This window comes from Mus caroli, unplaced genomic scaffold, assembly GCF_978045245.1.
Source record: "Mus caroli unplaced genomic scaffold, Mus_caroli_1 scaffold_14, whole genome shotgun sequence".
NCBI lineage: Eukaryota > Metazoa > Chordata > Mammalia > Rodentia > Muridae > Mus > Mus caroli.
In genome coordinates, this window is record NW_028227269.1 from 14,507,742 (window position 1) to 14,526,860 (window position 19,119).

Sequence of the window (19,119 nt, forward strand, 5' to 3'; positions counted from 1 at the left end):
TCCGGGGACCGCACCACTCACAATGGGCTGGGCCCTTTCAATCACTAATTGAGAAAATGTCCTACTGTTGGATCTTATAGAAGCTTTTTTTTTTTTTTTTTTTTTTTTGAGGTTTCCTCTAGCTTGAGTCAAGTTGCCATAAAACTAGCCACCAAAGTCACCATGCTGTGTTTCTGTGATGCCAGGGATCCTAGCCAGGGCTTCATGCATGTTACTCAAGCACACCAACAGAAAGGCATCCCCTGCCATTATTTTTCTATTGTGTCTCACTCTGTTAGCCTTAAACACCTTTGTAAATATTGCAAAGCAAAACATTTTAGCCCTCACCCCCAGAGCCAAGAAGGATAAACCCCGCAATTTATACTCTGAGGGTCTAGGGGACATGAGTGAACAAGGCTTTGCAATCAATTTAACAAAATAAAGTTTGGAATGATACTATATACAGAATAAGTTTGGCAAATGGTTTTCACTGAATGCTGAGTCCGCGTACAAAAGAATAAATAGGATCTCAAACACACTGAAGTCTTAGGACTATTCTCGCGACATAAAGGGACAGGTCAAGGAATGAGAGCTGGAAGGGGCCAGAGAGAGGCAAAGAAGAAAGAGAATGAAGGCCAGGAAGAAATGAAGACCCCTTAGTCCTGGGTTTTTTGTTTTGTTTCAGTTAACTCAGAAAAAAATCAGGGGAACAAGGGGTACCCGGCAGGAACAGGGCCAGAGGTCCCCTGACTCCGCCCCTTCATTCCCCGCCCATCCTCGCCCTACCCCGCCCCACTCCGCTACTCCGCTCGCCCCCACCCCCAAGGAAAAAAAACAAACCGGTAACCTCTACCCGGCCGCTTTCAATTGGCCACGCACATGAGCGAAGTCCACAGAGACCAATGAAAGGCGGCCACGGCGTGGCGAGCCCTTCCGGCCCGCCTCCGCGCGCCGGCGCACCGCCCGCTAGAAGCTGAGGGCGGGACGTGGGCGCGGCAGAGCTGAGGCAGCGGCGGCACGGACAGAATGCGGGTGATCGGCATGGCTCGCCTGGTGCTCGGTAAGTGCCGGCCTGTGGTGGGAAGCCGGTCAGAGGCAGCCTGAAGGGCCGGGGCCGCGAACAGGGCCGAGTGGAGGGACGGGTTGCCGGGCCTGCCTGGGGACTTCGGGGCGAGCTGGGTGGGAGAGGCCAGGTCGGGCCCACTACGGGAGGCCCGGGGGAGTCGGAGACTTGCAGCCTCTGCTCCCCACGAGTGCGGTCCGCCTCCCGTCCAGCTCAGCCTTCACTTTTATAGACAGATAGCAGAGGCCTGTCCCGAAGGTGTCTTAGAAGTGGGCAGTGCTCACTGAGGAGGGCCTCACAACTCCTGAGCACTTAAAATGCTCCTTGGACGTCCACCCAGGTGTCCGGGAATGATGTTTAGCGACTCGGTGGGCGAATCTGAGGGTCCCCATCTCCCGGCTGTCCTTGTAAACGGGCCTATAGTTTTTGACATTAGTTAACTCAGCTGATCCTGGCTAGAAAGTAGGAGAGGGAGGTGGATCCCTACTCTTCCTCTCCCTCCATTTACTAGTTGAGACCCGGAGCATATTTTCTCACTGCTATGCCAGCTTTTTTCAACCGTGTTCACCCCGTGAGCTATAGTACATATTTAAAGAGAGTAATCAAGAAAAATACTGCTTTCTGCGTTACTGTAGAGAGCAGATGAGAGGGAAAGATTTAATCTTTGGTTTTCCAATGAGTGCCTTTGAAAAAGTGATTCTATCAATTAACTCATTATTTTAATAAGGTAGTCAGCCTTTTTTGGCTATCCTGCTGCCAGCGGCTGCCAGGCAGAAATGTTACTGGTGTGAATATATAACACCCTTAACTGCTACAGAGATTGAATGGGAAGCCACAGATGGCAAAACCATCTGCACGCATAGATTGTGGACCCTGGGAGTTCTTTTTTCCCGGTGGTGCTCATTATCACTGTGTAGAGTGGCCATGTGAATTTTAGAAGCAGGATTTGATGGGTCAGCATTGACCTATTCAGCCATAGTAACACACCCCCCCAACCCCCGCCAGTGAGGGTGGGGTGGGGCTGTTGCTTGGAGAGCAAGTGCAAGGAACAGTGTATTTGATTCTTCCTAACCCTTTTAGGTTATCTTAGAGCCATCAGTTGGTAGACTGAGGCAGAACTGGATGGTTCTGCTTCTCTTGGCCATTAGGGCATCAGGGGAGCATACATGTTCTCTGCAGGCACCTACAGGGATGGAGGCTCCATGCCACAGGAAGGCATTCCTCTTCCATGGTTGATATAGTATCTGTCTTTACTCTTTGCCTAGTTCCTTGAGAGCTTCTCTTAACAGATGGCGACCCAATAAAAACACCCTATCTAAGACCTAAGCACCTTAAAAGTTAGGCTGGCCATCAGTGAGAAGTAGATTACAACAAGGTTACAATGGGAGGCGATTGATAGTCCGTAATGACTTTACCTTCCAAGTGTCTATTACTTTAGACTTTTTTTTTTCTACCTTTCAATTTTCACAAGACTCACTGTATCAAACAAATATGAATTTATGACAATTTTTTTTTTTTTGAGACAGGGTTTCTCTGTGTAGCCCTGGCTGTCCTAGAGCTCACTCTGTAGACCAGGCTGGCCTCGAACTCAGACATCCTCCTGCCTCTGCCTCCCAAGGGCTGGGATTAAAGGCATGCGCCACCACTGCCCGGCTTCATGACAATTTCATAAACAAGATAAACTTACTGAGCATAGTAGCCCGTGTCTTTAATCCCAACGCTCTGGAGGCAAGCACTACTATTCCTTTCAGCGAGCATTACCATCCAATAGAAATACAATGCAAACTGTGTGTAATATCCTAAGTTTTCTAGGAGCCACAAATAAAAAGGCATAGCAGAACAGCTAACAGTGCTTTGAACTAAGTTTACATAATAACTGCATTTACGATGGCAACCCCACTGGATTATATCCCCCTAATGATGAGCTAGCTGTCCCTGTTTGTGGCTTTGACCTGGTGGTGAGATAGTCTCCATGCGTGCTTCACAGTGCACATCCTGTCTTTAAGCCACACTCATGTGGACTTAACCCGTCATGATTCCAGCACATAACCAGTGAGAGAATATTAATAGAAATTTGTTTCTGTTTTTCTTCAAGTCTTTGGAACCAATATGCTTCCTTACCATTGGAGAAGCTTTCAGTTTGGGGTAACCACATGTGGCTGGTGGCTTTCAGAGGGGATAATAGTTTGAGGGAACAGTCCCACTGGCTGAGCCAGCATCGAAACATACTCATCCTGCCCCACTTAGTGAAAGTACTGGAAGCCTTGCAGAGCTTCTGATTCAGGGCATCTTGTTCAGACCCTCAGGGTCCTCGGCCTCTCCTACTATGTGCACATATCCACGCAGACCACTCGCATCTCTAGGGGAGATGCTTCCCTCCACCCCACATGGCTCTTGCTCTTCCTAGGTAGGTCTTCATAATGAAACTCATTTAAACAGTTATCTGTGTTCTCTGGACTTACTCCCTCCGCTTGTCCAATCCTCTGTCCTCTGCTGCTGGTTCTTTTCACTATCACAGTAGCCCAGGTGCTCACAGACAACAGTGTCATTAAACGCAGTAGCAGCTTCAGCCCTCCCTGCTCTGCCTTCTGGTTGTGTGTTAGTTGTTAAATTCAAATGCAGTGTACTTCTTAGACATTTAGATTGCATACACTCACAGTACAGAGAGCAGCTATCGCATGACATTTTCATGCATGTACGTAGTGTACTTTGACTTTACTCACTACACACAACACATTACCCACTGTTGTTCCCTCTTTCTCGGGTCCCATTCCCCTTTCTCGATAGTCCCTTCTGTGATATCTTTGTATTTGTGTGTGATGTGGGCATATTTGGCACATTCTCTTGAGTGTAAAGGTGTCTGAACCTGCAGAGGCCAAAGGGACATGTTGAGTGTCTTCCTCTATCTACCTATTCCCTTGAGAGAGGGTCTGTAACTGAACTAAAAGCTCTCTTTTCAGCTGGCCAGCAAGCTTTCAGGATCCTCCTACTTCTGCCCTCTCCTCCTCCACAATGGTGTTACAGACATATAAAACCATGCTCAGTTCTTTATATGGCCACTAAGGACACATGGATGGTTACGCTTGCCTAGCAAGTGTTCTTATTCACTGAGCCATCACATCTGCTTTCACATCTTTAAAAACAAACAAACAAACAAACAAACTAGGGGCTGGAGAGATGGCTCAGCGGTTAAGAGCACTGACTGCTCTTCCAGGGGTTCTGAGTTCAATTCCCAGCAACCACATGGTGACTTACAACCATCTGTTATGGGATCCGATGCCCTCTTCTGGTGTGTCTGAAGACAACTACAGTATACTTATATATAATAATAAATAAGTCTTTTTTAAAAATTAACTGGATTCCATCAGATACAATGTTCTTAAATAATGTATCTGTTTATTCATGCCAAGACTTACTGGATCAATAACTTGGAAACAGGAGTTAGAGAGCTACTCTGATATATTTGCATTGAATATACATGGTCCTTTTCTTCTTGTGGTTGCTTATTTTTAAAAAAATGAAGATTCCTAGATTCTGACTAGCTGTGAAGACTCAAGTGGTTGCACTCAGAGTTAGAAGCAGCAGCTGTAATGGTTGTGAGTTCTATGCCCTTCATACTCAGTATTGCAGCGAGAGGAAGGAAAGAGCCGGAGGGAGGCAGGCCTGGCCACCCTCTTCTGCAGGGGCTTTGGGTGGGGGAGAGCCTCGTGCTGGGGACTGTGCTGACACTGCTGTGTTTTTGTCATCTGTTCAGGTCTGGTGAGCTGCACCTTCTTTCTAGCAGTCAGCGGTCTGTATTCTTCTAGTGATGATGTCATCGAGTTGACGCCGTCAAACTTCAACAGAGAAGTTATTCAGAGTGACGGCCTGTGGCTTGTAGAATTTTATGCACCATGGTACGTATTATAAAATAGTTATACTTTTTAAAGACTTACTTGGTTTTTGTTGTTCGTTTGTTTGAGACAGGATCATTAGCCGTGGCTGACCTGGAACTCACTCTGTAGACAAGGCTGGCCTTGAACTTGTTGAGATCTGCCTACCTCTGCCTCCAGAGTTCTAGGATTAAAGGCATGTACCACCAGGCCTGCACATGAGTGCAGGTTTTCTGTGTGGTCTAGGTTGGTCTGGAACTTCCACTATGTGGCCTAGACTGGCTGAGAACTGAGATTACAGATCAGTACCACTATGTCCAAACAGTTGTAGAAATGGAGACTAGGAGACTGGCTTGCACATGTCAGGTCTCTTGAAAGTCATGGTGGCTGAATCAGTTGTGGGGTGGTCTGACAAGGTGTCTGAGTCAAGTGCTGCCATGCTTGGTGGCCTGAGTTTAATCCTCAGGACCCACGTGGTGGAAGGAGACCAGGGGCTTTTGTACATCACAGTCTGTAATCATACATAGTAAACAGTGCTGCATTGTTTACTAGTTACAGCGTTTGATGATGAGTGGAGAGTATGTGAAATGTGTCAGGGCTGTAGTGGTAAAGCAGCAGACTGTAAGACCCTGAGAGAAGTTAGTCTGCAAACCACATGCCTCTGAAAATGAGCCAACACCAGGGGTTGAACTCTCAACCGTGAACAGCATCTTGTAAGCTTTGGAAATGGATGTTCTTAAGTTACTTTTATTGCTGTGGTAAAACACCGTGACCACGCAGCTTTAAAAAAAGGAATTTATGTAGACTTACAGCTCCAGAGGGTTAGAGGCAGCAGACAAAAGGCATGGTTCAAAAGGCAACAGAGAGAGCCAACTAGAAATGGTATGAGTCTAAACTCTCAAAGCCTGCCCCAGTGATGTACTTCCTCGAGGCTGCACCTGCTAAGCCTGTCCAAACAGCGCCACCCACTGGGGACTGAGTATTTCAGTGTCTGAAACTAGGGAAGGGGAATCTCACTTGAGTCACCACAGGATATAACATGAGTTTTATTTAATTTTAAGGCAGATTCTTACCAGGTTGTCTAGGCTGGCCTTGAACTCATTTCCAAATTTCAGGGAAGCCTTTCCCTCAACCTCCCAAATTGCTGGCATCACAGACCTGTGCTACATGACCTGGGCTCACGTGAAAGTCTTACCATCGAATTCTGAGACCCTAAGTGGATGTATTTTTGGGTGTTCCTGATAAAGGTCCTTTGGTGGATTCTGAAATAGTTCTAGAAACTTAGCACTGCTTCTCAGCAGATTTAAGGGCCAGCGTAGAAAGTGGAGGTGTGGTGTCAACCTTCATGCCAATGTGAACCTGGCTCTTTTTAATGCTTTGACTATCTTATAAAGGTACTTACGGTTTTAAATCCAGTTGCTGGTTTCTGTGGTTAGCCCATCAAATAACTACTTGTACAGGTTGTTAATAATTAGCTCTGTGAGACGTTTTTCACATTCAGCTTCTTACCTCTTGTGTTGTGGGTAGTTGATTTGTTTCTGATAGCTTCAGTGCAGTTTCCCTGTGAAACTTTACCCGATGGTGTGATTTTGAAGGCGGGTTCTAGGTGTGGTGGGTAATGACTATGCTGGCAGGCTTATGAATGTTATTCTAAGTAAGACATGTCTAGTTAGAACAGTCCCTTGAGCCTTGGATTCCTTCATACAGTAAAGGCTTTAGATGTTGAGCAGAGCATAGAGTCAGGCACATGCCATCGGTTCTAGCACCCCAGAAGCTGAGGTGGGAGCGCTGTGAGTAGTTCCAGGGCTGCATAGCAAACAAAGCCTTTTCTTAAATAAGAAATAACAAAACACTTGAGGGGTTTGGGCAAGGGGATCAGAAGTTCAGCATCAACCTCTGGACTATATGAGACTTGAAAAATAATAAAAGAATAGAGAGCTATAGCGTGAGAGAGAGTACAGACGGATGTCTCCTCCAGAGTGCTTGGGGATGGGGGGAGGGGGTTGGAGTTTCTCAGAGTTTGAAATATTTACACAGATTTTAATTGTTGAACAACTCTAAAATTCAAAACCCCAAACTGGGTGTCACAAAGTGCTCAGAAGGGCTCGTGCTTGAGTGGTTTTGCTGGATTTTACTCTTTGCAGTGCCAGGAGTGAAACCAAGGCTTTGCTCACACTAGGTCCTGAGCTACATCAGGAATTAAAATTTCAGCATTATGGACACTTCACTTGTACTTCTTTTCTAGAGTAGCAGATACCATGAGGCGTCAGTAAGCCTAACAACTATGTAGCACTAATGTAGTTGTGGACATAATGATGTTAGAATGTCTGCAGCAGTTGTATGTTCATTTATAATAAGAATAGCTGTGGTTTTTATTCATGGCAGCCTTTAGTAATTTCATCAATTGTGGGATGTTTGCATTTATTCTAGAAAGAACTCCTATGTTTTCTATTACAGCTTAGCAAAAATGAATTCATTTTTATGGGGTCTGTGCATAGTGCCTAACATCAGACTGAAGGGGTTTGTGCTCTTAACAGTGTGAGTCCTCCCTTCTTAGATAACTGAAACCTAAGCCTTGTGAAAATTTGACCTCTGGATTGTGTCTCACCTAAACAACAAAGCATGTACAAGTATGTCAAAGCACCAACTCAAGGGATCGCTTAAAAATAATCTCGCTTAAAATGTTGGGACTGAGTTCAGATCCCTCTAGAGTATTATTGATCACATGACATAGTGTTTATGTGGGAACACGATGGGGCAGTGGCTCAATTCAGAAAGGTGGTGGACATAGTCTGGCCAGCATTGGAATCAATTCATTTGCCTGTCTATTTTATCATTTGTAGAGTGAAGATAGTGAAGGCTTGTCCTCAGCTTTCCATAGGTCCAGCGACATCCTTTGTGAAAGTGAAGGTGGGTCTTTAGAGACCCGGGTAGAAGAGACTAATAAAACCTTTTTAGAATATGAACCATATTGCCTATAGGTAAACTATACTGTCTGCATCCAGAGGGCATTGTACAGCAGTGAGAATGAACAGTGCAGTTGCCCATGGCCTTATTGGACAATAGAAATGGGTTTCTGTCTCTGTCATGTAGTATGCTTGGCCTTGACGAGGTCCTCCTGCCTCTGCCACTCATATGCCAGCATGACTGGTGTGCTGCCCTGCCTGACTTACTGAGTTCTGTTTGAGTTGTTTTACAGTCTTAGTGCCTGCAAGACAAAGGCCTTTCCCCTTGTGTTCTAATAGGCCTGTTCCAGGCAGTGGGCAAGAGCTGGAGCTTGTTTAATGAGGGTGGTGTACTAGAGCTTTCATCAGGTTGAGGACAAGCCAGTGTCCTATGTAGAGTCATTGGGTGGCTTGGTACTTGTCTTCCTTGCAGGCTCCCAGGCCCAAGGCATCCTCCTGGGGAGACAGTGGTAGCTATTTTATGAGCTGAAGGTCAAAGGGTTTAACTGTCACCATATTTGTTTTGTCTCTCTGAAGGTGTGGTCACTGCCAGAGGTTAACACCAGAATGGAAGAAAGCAGCAACTGCTTTGAAAGTGAGTCTCAGAGGGTCTCCTTCACTTGTGTGCTTAAATTGTATGTTTAAATTTGGAGATGACTTAGTTTACCCTGGGGAGGCAATTTGCATAATAAAGCCCCGCATGCTGGTTGTGTTGCTGGGGAAGGGCGTGGGGCTTTCTGTTTCCAAGCTAAATTATGTAATGATCTTAGCCAGGCTGGTTCTCCACAGTTCCTCTCCTGACTAGACTTGCCCTTCACACAATGTACAACTCCTCTCCTGGTTTTCAAGGCTGAAGTCTGAGGTGGTCCTTACAACTGCACTCAGCCTTTACCTGTGTACTTGAGTGATGAGGTTGTAGTAGTAGGAAAAAGAGGTAATCCTTCTGCATTTCCTCAGGATGTTGTTAAAGTCGGGGCCGTCAATGCAGATAAACATCAGTCCCTGGGAGGTCAGTATGGTGTCCAGGGATTTCCTACCATCAAGATATTTGGAGCTAACAAAAACAAGCCAGAAGATTATCAGGGTAAGGATTCTTCCTGCTCCATTCCCCTGTAGGCATTCCCTTCTCAAACAGTTAGCTGGCTCCTGCAGTATTTTAACGTTGTTTTCTGTAATGGCTTAGAGCACTTAATATCTCCTCCACGTTTCGAGCATTAGCTTGTAGGTAAAGGCGTATGTGCTTGAATTATTTAGGGTAGTGAAGACCCACATCTTTTTACCTCCCTGCCTTTTTCATTATAGCTGTTTAATATTTGATAAAGATCTGTTTGCCTCCCTTGACCGTAAGACTAGGGTCTGGCGAAACATGCATGGTTTGGCTCATAATCTTTATGCCTTGTGTACATACGCAGTTGGCTATGAAACTGTTGTTAGTGTCATAAACTATTGGCAATAGGTACTCCAAATTCTCCCAGTTCTAGAGATGCAAAACTTGTGAAAGTCTGTTAGGAGTCACAGAGACAGCTAGAGGAGAGTTCTGGCCCTGAACTCTAGGGAATTAATGTTGTCTTAGTCACGCTGCTCTTCTTAAAGCATAGCGGGCTGTGGTGGCTGAGTGGTGAGCTTATTATGCTCAGCGCGTGCACATGCAGGGTCCTCCATCAGTCGTTAGCCACATACACACAAACAGTATCTAACCAGAATTGTTGAATTGGGACAGATTATGGTCCTAATTAAAGTGCTGAATATAATCTTTACAGCAAATCTGGCTGATGGTTGCTTAGGTGAACAGAAGTGCCTGTGGGCTGAGAGGAGAATCACAGTTAAACACAGGATGGGGAGGGCCAAGATTATGAAGTCTGAAGTAAGCTCAAGGCAGCAGACTCCCATGACTGCCCTCCGTCTCATGCTCAGGCCTCACACAGCACTTAACTGCTCTGCTCTGCCTTGCTTCTTTTCTCTGTAAACAGTGTGGTAAAGCCTGCTTCAGGCTACCAGAAATGTAGTTAAAATAGTATGTTTAAAGGATAGATGACACATACCCGGTAACAGGTACCAGTCTGCTTGGTAAATCTCCATACTTGGGAGGTCAGAATCCTTAGAGATCAAGCCTTGGATGCATCATTTCTTCTTGATATCCCAAACTGCAAAGATCTGTGAAATGATGAACGTTGCTTTCCAGAGTAAACATCCTGTCTGTTTTCTTTGGAATGATAATTGGTTATAGTTTTGCTGTTTGACAAAAGTGGAATGCTTAGAGCATTCTTCTGCTGCCATATTTACTTGTAAACAAGGTGGGTTTTTTATTGCATGTATTTATTGGTGGCATATATGGACTTCAAAGCTCACATGAAGGCCATAGGACCAGTTTCAGGAGTTCTCACCTTCTACCATGTGGGTCTCAGAAATTAAACTCAGATTGTCAGACTTGGAGCTATCTCACCTGTCCTGGATAGGGTGTTTGGGACCCGGCTGCATCTGTAGCTTTGTGGATTGGCAAGACTGCTTTTGCACCCAACAGCAGGGCTGGGTGGCAGCAGGAGGCAGTATAGCCTCAAAGCTGGAGAGTACTTGCATGCATATGGCCTGTTACAAGAAGATCAGGTCAACACTGGTTCACAGTGGGAAACCCTCTTTCCCTAGATGAGCTCTGCTTGAGTATATTCTGTACAAAAGGTGGGACAAGGACTGGCTCGTACATAGAGCTGTTTGCAGAAAGAGTGCAAGGCTGCTCTCATACTGAGTCTGGCCCTTCAGTTAGAAGAGCACTTCCTGAGAAGTGCTCCCGCCTTACACTTGGTCTAAGACTTCGAGTAGATGCCTGACCATAAACAGTCAGTGTAGACTTTTCCTACCCATAAATTAGGCAGTTGGAGATTACCAGCAGCAGCAGTAAATAGAGCAGTAGGTCACTGACTGTGGTCTGAAAGAGTTAAGACAAAGCATACTCTTGGACTGAGGTTAAGTAGACCATAGAAGATGGGAGCAGTGGGTCAGGGTGGCTCCTGTACTGTTGTCCTTCTAATGTGATAGTGGAAAGTCCATTAGACCTTGGCCTTTGAAGATGGCTTCAAGACATGTATTATCCCTGCTCCTCTGGGCCAGTTTCTAGCCCCGCCTGGGGTCTTAAGTCTATAGTTTTGGATAGACTTCCATACTTACTGCGCTCTTGTATGGTTGAGGTTTTGTTTTCCTGAGCTAGGGTCCCATGCAGCCCTGGCTGCTTTCAGAGTTGTAATGAGGTTGTCACTTAGGACTGAGTTGCTCTTAACAGCTAAACCGGAAGCAAAAAAGAAGAGAGCCCTTGAAAGTTTTCTCATGACTTGGCTTCAGAGATGTCTCATGTTCTACTCTTCCCACACATTTCTGTCTATTCTTCATCTTAGAAAAGGGGTTGTCGCCTTTTCCTCCATGTATTTGGGGATTTTTTTTCCCCCTGTTTTCCTGACTAGAAATTAAGCTGCTCTTCTGTGTCTATGTTGTCCATACAGTAAACGTGGCATTTTCTTATCAGGAGATGTTATTTTCCAGACAGAACAGAAAGATTTCGTTCACATTAGTAACAATAAACTAAAGAAAGAGAATGTGCAGCAGTGAGTGCATGGGACACTTAATTGCCACCAGTTGCCTCTGACATGGATAGTTTCGAGTCCTCCCGAGCCTCCCAGAGGCACTCATACAGACACCAGCCTGAGATGGCCTGCCTTCATCTGCCCGTCCTTTGTTGTCCCACAGGTGGCAGAACGGGAGAAGCCATTGTAGATGCCGCCCTCAGTGCCTTGCGCCAGCTCGTCAAGGATCGCCTTGGTGGACGGAGTGGTGGGTACAGTTCTGGAAAGCAGGTAAGGCTGTTATTTCAGTGTGTCTTGCTTTCTCCTGGATGTGTGTTGTGTAACCTAGGCTAGCCTTGGATGACCTGAAACTCCTAATCCTCCTACTTTTACCTCCCAAATTCTGGAATTACAGGAGTGAACGAACAATTCCTGTACAGTTCCCCCTGATATTATAAATTGGTAAAATTTCTCTTAAAGTATTATTAAAAGTGGTTCATCAGATCTCAGAGAAGAAAATCAGCTACCCAGCTTGTTCATTGCCATCTTAGAGTTACAGGGTGATACCTAGTGAGCCCCAGAACACCTTGCCACAGTCTGAGAATGAGGTTCCCAAATAGGTGTCTTGGGCCCTGGGCTGGAATGGAGAATTGGAACCACAGAGAGTGAAGAAGCTCTGTGCCAAGGGCAGCAAGCACTGAGATTTCATGACCCTCCCAGTTCCAAGAGGAGAGTCATGGACTCTGCATGAGCTCTGGGCTGTGTCTGTGGCAGTGAGTCTGAAACACGTGGCAAGTTCTGTAGGATAAAGAGGAAGAGGCAGAAAGTCATGCTGTAGGGATGGCTGTTGCCATGCTTGTGTATAAAGCGTGAAGCTTGATAGATGTTGAAGCACCCTTAGAAATGAAGTGTTGAAGTTCTTTATAACATGGCTCTCCACCCCCTCAAGAGGCCATAGTCTCAGCACCATCCGTGTGGTGACCCTGTTGTCTTGCTCCTGCCAAGACAGTTAGCCAGGTGACAGATGACACAGCACAGCAGAGAGAACATTATGTAAATTCGGCTGAAGAGAATTCAGGCCTGAGGGTGTAGGTTCGTTGCAGAGTGTTTGCCTGTCACGTACACAGCCTGGGAAAGGAGATGAAACAAATGTTTAAGCTATCTCGAATGATCTGGATTTCAGATATGAAAATGAGAAACAGTTATGTTTACACAGAATGCTCTGTCAGAGTCTGCATTCATCCCTGCTGTGGGGTACTTGAGAGCTTCATAAAATATAGTAGGTATAGATCATATGTTGTTTAAATGTAGCAGGAATTGTTTAAGACTGTTACCAAGCTTCCAGTGCAGTCCGAGTGAATAATGATTTTCATTTGTTTGCTGGTGAACAAGTAAAAAATTTGATTGCCTTGTGAAATGATTGTTTTGTCGGTATATGTAGTAGAAGTGGCGTTCATATTTGTCATGTTGCTCTGACAGGGGAGAGGTGATAGTTCAAGTAAGAAAGACGTGGTAGAGCTGACGGATGACACATTTGATAAGAATGTCCTTGACAGTGAAGACGTTTGGATGGTTGAGTTTTATGCTCCGTGGTGTGGACACTGCAAAAAGTAAGTGCCTTCAACCGAGCGTGTACTCGGTCACGACACTTCCAGTGTGCTCATGCAGCTCGTTCAGTAGGAGCTGTACTGTTTCCAGATATAACAGAAGACTGGCTAGTGTCCAGGCTTGGAGTAATGATAGCATCCTTGGGATCGTTGCAAAGGCTAGCATCATCCCTTTGGTGAAGCTACCATGGTGTGTTTGAGTTGTGACATAAGACAGGGATTAGGCTGTGTAGCTCAGTGTAAGAACCTGTGCTATGAGGTCACTGTTTCTACAGCCTGGAGCCAGAATGGGCTGCTGCGGCTACAGAAGTAAAGGAGCAAACAAAGGGAAAAGTGAAACTGGCAGCTGTGGATGCCACTGTGAATCAGGTTCTGGCCAGCCGATACGGGGTGAGTGTGTCTACAGTCATTTACTTTGAGGAATACTCAAGATTTTCAGTAGCCATTTGGCTCCTGACCTCCCTTTAAAGTAGGTAGGGAGATGTTTGTTTTGAAGGTGAAGAGGTGGTGTCCCTCACTGTCAAGTCTAGAACCCAGGACTTGTGGGTTCATTCATCAGCACTCACCTGGCTTTTGAAAGTTGATCTTCTTGCTCTGCAGTATACACATTGTATTATTAAATACCCAGAGCCTGAACAGGGTTTGCCTGAATGCCACAATTCATGAACCTCTGTCTGCGCTTCCAGCTGGGATGTTTTCCCCATCTTGGTGATTTAAGCCAGGACTGACATACGCTAGGCAAGTGATCTACCACTGAGCTATGGTCCCTACTCTTACATACTTGTTTTTGAGGGAGTGTTTCATTGCCCAGAGTTGCCTCCAACTTGTGGGCCTTGCTTCAGCCTCCCAAATAACTGGAATTACAGATGTTACCATGCTTGGCTGGAGCATACTTTTGTGATAGTGAAATGTCTACGAAGTGGTTTTAGAAACCATAAAGATTTTGGGGCTTGGGTTTTGGGGTTTTTTTGAGTTTATCCAAGTTTTCATTTTAAATATTCTGATTGTTGTACTTTGATAGATTAAAGGATTCCCTACAATCAAGATATTTCAGAAAGGCGAGTCTCCTGTGGACTATGATGGTGGTCGGACGAGATCTGACATAGTGTCAAGGGCCCTCGATTTGTTCTCTGATAATGCCCCACCTCCAGAGCTGCTTGAGGTAAAGTACTTACCCCAGAAGTGAGGAAGCTTCCGGTCAGCTGATGGCACTACCCCTTGTTCACATGAAGTCTTTGCTTTTTACACAGTTTGACTATGTAGCCCAGGCGAGCCTTGACTTCACAGCAGTCTTCCTGCTTCTGCCCCACAAAGCCTGAGATTACAGCATGCATCCCCAGTAATTGACTCCATTCCTCCTTTTTGAATTGACTGCTTTTCATAACTTTCTGGCATTAAAATACTTACACTGTGATCTAAAGCTCACTAAGCTGCTTAAAAGTGAAGAGTGGATTCAGTCACACGTGGACTGTCGGGTCACCTGGCATGGCCGCGGCTCTGCCCTGGTGTTTATGCAGGCATTTTCAGGTCTTACAGCCCCACCAAAGGGGAACGTCATTCTCGTCTTTGTAGACTTCTGGAGAAGCAGACAGCCAAGAGCCTCACACTGTGTAAATGGCCATGCACAGATGTGTGTTCAGCCGTGGCAAGCCAGGCTGGGTCAGGGCACTGTAATTACAGATGCTGGGTGGCTTGGGAATGAGCGGTGGCACTTTGTTCCAGCCGTTTCTTGATGGCTTGTCTGTACTAGGCGGCATTGTATGGAAGGAGTCTCTTGAGTATTACATATTGAGTATTACATCAGCTTTCCCACTGCCCTGTCTTCCGTGCAGATAATCAACGAAGACATAGCCAAGAAGACATGTGAGGAGCACCAGCTCTGTGTGGTGGCTGTACTGCCTCACATCCTGGACACTGGTGAGCACAGGCTGTTTCTCATTGCTGTCACTGCTGGCTGCTTAAAGCACTTCCTAAGTGAACTGATGTTATTTCACCTTCAAAATATTTTACTGTAAACCAGGAGCTGCAGGCAGAAACTCTTACTTGGAAGTTCTTCTGAAACTGGCTGACAAGTACAAGAAGAAGATGTGGGGGTGAGTTCTGAAGCCCCGCTCACCTCTGAGAGATCGAGGCATGCCTGGTGACTGCTGTGAGTGCTGTCTGTAGCACGTGCCTGTGTTTGTCTGCCCCTTGCTTACCAGCTCTGAGACTCAGGGTGTGCAAGTGTGACACGGGAAGGAAAACACAAGTGGACACTCTGGTGGGATCTGAGCACACCCCGTGCAACGCTCCTTTCTGAAGGTTTAAATGTAGTTTTAGTCTAGTACAAAAAGCATCCTTACCCTAAAACCAGTCTGCTTTTCCAGGTGGCTGTGGACAGAAGCTGGAGCCCAGTATGAACTGGAGAACGCATTAGGGATTGGAGGGTTCGGGTACCCTGCCATGGCAGCCATCAATGCACGCAAGATGAAATTTGCTCTTCTCAAGGGGTCTTTCAGTGAACAAGGCATCAATGAGTTTCTCAGGTAATTGTTTTCTTAGTTGTTTGTTTGATCTGTTGGGTTTTGTTTTTAATATTCTATGTAAGCCAAGAAGGATGTTTGTAAAATTGAACTTTTAAATCATTACTCTTTCCTGCGGCAGTAACTGTTCATGTGCAGGGTGAGGCTGTTTGTCATATTGCACATTATCCTGGCCCATTGTAACTCTCACAGAGTCTTAGACATGCTTAGGGCAATCATGTCTCACCCATTCCCACCCTTACCGTGTACTTGGTATTTGTATGTGATCCTCCGGCTGTGGGCTAACATGCTTGGTTCTTAATTCAAAAGCCAGTTTGCAGAGCTAGCTCTCCAGCCTGCCCTCTGTTCACCTTTTCCTCAGACTCATTCCATGAGTTCTTGGGCAAATACAAGGCATTGACCTAAAAGGCTGGGTTTCTCCATCCCTGCTTTCTTCTGTGTTCATTTCTCAGCGGCCATGGGGAAGGCACCTGGCACAAAGGATACTTGAGAGTTCTGAACTTCCTCTTTGATACAAAAGTTTAGGGCTGCCTCTGTACATAAACCCACTGTCCTATAAGTGCCTGGATCAGGGGCCATACTGAGGCTGTTGTTTTTAAGACCAAGTAAATTGTAAGTGACACTGCACCATGATTACCAACACTTTGAGGGATGTTACATCAAGAACTTTCCTGTAAGTCCTCTAACTTCAGTAAAACATGAAATGAGTGTATATTTTCCTCAAACATGGTAATAAATGGAACCCAAAGTAATGTTTTAGGGTTTTGTGTGGTTTTTGTTTTGTTTTGCTAGCTGTCTTCAGACATACTAGAGGGCATCGGATCCCATTACAGATGATTGTGAGCCACCATGTGGTTGCTGGGAATTGAACTCAGGACCTCTGGAAGAGCAGTCAGTGCTCTTAAACACTGAGCCATCTCTCCAGCCCCTAGTTTTGTTTTGGGGGGTTTGTTGTTGGTTAGTTGGTTGGTTTGCTTGATTGTTTTGTTTTGTTTGGAGACAGGGTTTTTCTGTGTAGCCCTGGCTATCCTGGAACTCACTGGAAGACCAGGCTGGCCTGGAACTCAGATCTGCTTGCCTCTGGAGTGCTGGGACCAAAGGCGTGCACCACCACCCAGCACATTTTTTTTTTTTTTTACTGGTTTTCTTTTTTAACCTGTTGCCTGGATACTTAGGAGGTGAACGCAGTAGGATCAGCCTGGGCTACAGTAGTCTCAGAACACCATCACGAACAAAAATACTTACTCTACAAGCAAGCTTTCAGGAACACAATTAGAGCTGGAAATTGTGGTGCCTATAAGCTAGCAGTCGGTAGAGAGGCCAGAAGATCAGCCTGAGCTATTTAAGACTCTATTAAAAAAACAAGAAAAGAAACAAACTACCTCCCTACAGTCACTGCACCATTAGAAGACAAATGACTTCCTCCTTCCCCAGTCGTGCTGTGTTAGTGGTAATGAAGTTAATGAGCTAATCTTGAGGATCTGATGATCGGGAGTTTCTGCATACAGAATAATCTCACTCGAGTTTTGGTTTTGTCCTGGACAGTTGATGCCACATCAATTCATGGCTTCCTCTCTTGCCTGTCACCTTGTACTTTTTTGTGGATTAGACAGCCTGTGTATTCTTACAGTATCTTTTGTTTTCGAGTAGCCAGATAAGTCTTTTTTACGGATAGACGTTTGGGTCTCACTGCTAAGCTGCTCTGTCCACCAGCATTCTCCTAGCACCAGGCTGGGATGGTTGAAACCATTCACCTCACTAGTGATTTGCTCTTCAAGTTCATAGGCTTAGCAGACAAGGGTCATAGGCAGCCTTTCTTCAGAGTGAACTTGGATAATATGCTCTCATCTCATTTTAAAACACTTTCATAGTTTAGGTATTTTGGCTTTAAACTTAGTAGTAGTGCTAGCTTTATCAGTGAGAGGCCTGGAAAGCATCACTCCTGACTACGGTATTACCAATGGTTGAAAGGGCTTTTTAGGCAGTGCCTCCACAGCTCCATGTCTGTGTACTAGGCAGCATTCCTCTGTTCATTAAAGATGCATTTCCTTTGGACAGTTGGCTCATTCATTGTTTATATCTAAATGTGTGTTTGGTATTTCTTCCCAAGGGAACTGTCTTTCGGGCGTGGCTCCACAGCACCTGTTGGGGGTGGTTCCTTTCCTACCATCACTCCCAGGGAGCCCTGGGATGGCAAGGATGGTGAGGTGAGTAGATCGAGGGGCTTTCTGCCCACTTTGTGCATCTCTGGAAACCAAGTCCCCATCAGACAGTGTTCCTACTGTCCTGCCTGGGGCATTAGCAGCATGCTCCTCACCTGGCTGGCTTTCACTTTTTTTTTTTTTTAAGATAGGATTCTTTTTAAAGATTTTATTTATTATTTATTATATGTAAGTACACTGTAGCTGTCTTCAGACACTCCAGAAGAGGGCGCCAGATCTCGTTGCAGATGGTTGTGAGCCACCATGTGGTTGCTGGGATTTGAACTCTGGACCTTCGGAAGAGCAGTCGGGTGCTCTTACCCACTGAGCCATCTCACCAGCCCTGGCTTTCACTTTTAGAGAAAGAATGTTCAACTAAAATCACAATTTAGAACTGGAGAGGTGGCTCAGCAGTTAAGAACCCTGGCTACGGTTTCAATAGAACCAGAGTTCAATTCCCAGCACCTTCATAATGGCTTAAAACAATGTGTAACTTGAGACCTGGTAGGGCACACAGACATAACATGCTTGCAAAACATTCATACACATACATTTTTTAAGAAATCACAGTTTAAAGGTCAAGTGTGCTTGGTTTCATGTCTATAATTGAACATATGCCACTTGAAAGGCTGAGGCAGAAGGATGGACATAAGTTTGAGACCAGACTAAACTGAGCTAAAGAATGAAGTGCTATTTTAAACAGAAAACCTAGGTGAGGTGCAGTCAGCTGTGGGAGTCAGGTGGTTGGATCTTGGAATTTCTGTGGGGTTATAATTGGTGTAAGAGCCAGGCTGGAATGTGGAATCCGGCTGGAATTTGCTTTTCTGTTGAGACCTCTAGTCTTCTGAGGCTCTAACTGCTGCTCTGTGCCCCAGCTCCCTGTGGAGGACGACATTGACCTCAGTGACGTGGAGCTGGATGACCTGGAGAAGGATGAGTTGTGAGCCACGGCCCAGCCTTCCTTGGGCTTTCCTTGGGAGCGAGCAGTTTTCCAGCAGTGAAAGTTCTTCCGGGCAGCTGTCTGCCGCTGGCCTTTCCAAGCAACACATGCGGCCACTGGAAACTGCCAACAGTGAACCTCAGCGTCTCAAGAAAACACTGACGAATTCTATGAATTGTAGCAGTGAATTGGATTGTATTCTCTGGCATACTTTGAAGAAAACTGGGCTATTGAAACATTTTTCCCTCCTGACTGCTGCTTGAATGTTCCTGGAGGCTGTTTCTTATGTATAGGGTTTTTAAAATGTGATTCCTTTGTTTGAATATTAATGGCTTTTTCCATTAAAGAATAAAATGATATTTTGGACAATGCTGATAAATGTATGAAATTAGTAGCACATCATAAAACCAGAGTCTGAGGTTTAGCCCAAAATCTACTA

The 19,119-nt window shown here is 45.5% G+C and overlaps 1 protein-coding gene across 1 annotated transcript; it reads left to right on the top strand.

Annotated features, from left to right (window-relative positions):
• The first annotated feature begins 919 nt into the window (after positions 1-919).
• Positions 920-19,049, top strand: Pdia6 (protein disulfide isomerase family A member 6). The gene is made up of 13 exons (XM_021178836.3): positions 920-1,039; positions 4,797-4,938; positions 8,397-8,454; positions 8,817-8,943; positions 11,595-11,701; positions 12,890-13,020; positions 13,293-13,407; positions 14,039-14,179; positions 14,850-14,934; positions 15,038-15,110; positions 15,384-15,542; positions 17,650-17,746; positions 18,616-19,049. The coding sequence occupies exons 1-13, from the start codon at positions 1,006-1,008 to the stop codon at positions 18,682-18,684; spliced, it is 1,338 nt and encodes a 445-aa protein (XP_021034495.1). The 5' UTR covers positions 920-1,005; the 3' UTR covers positions 18,685-19,049.
• Positions 19,050-19,119: the final 70 nt, after the last annotated feature.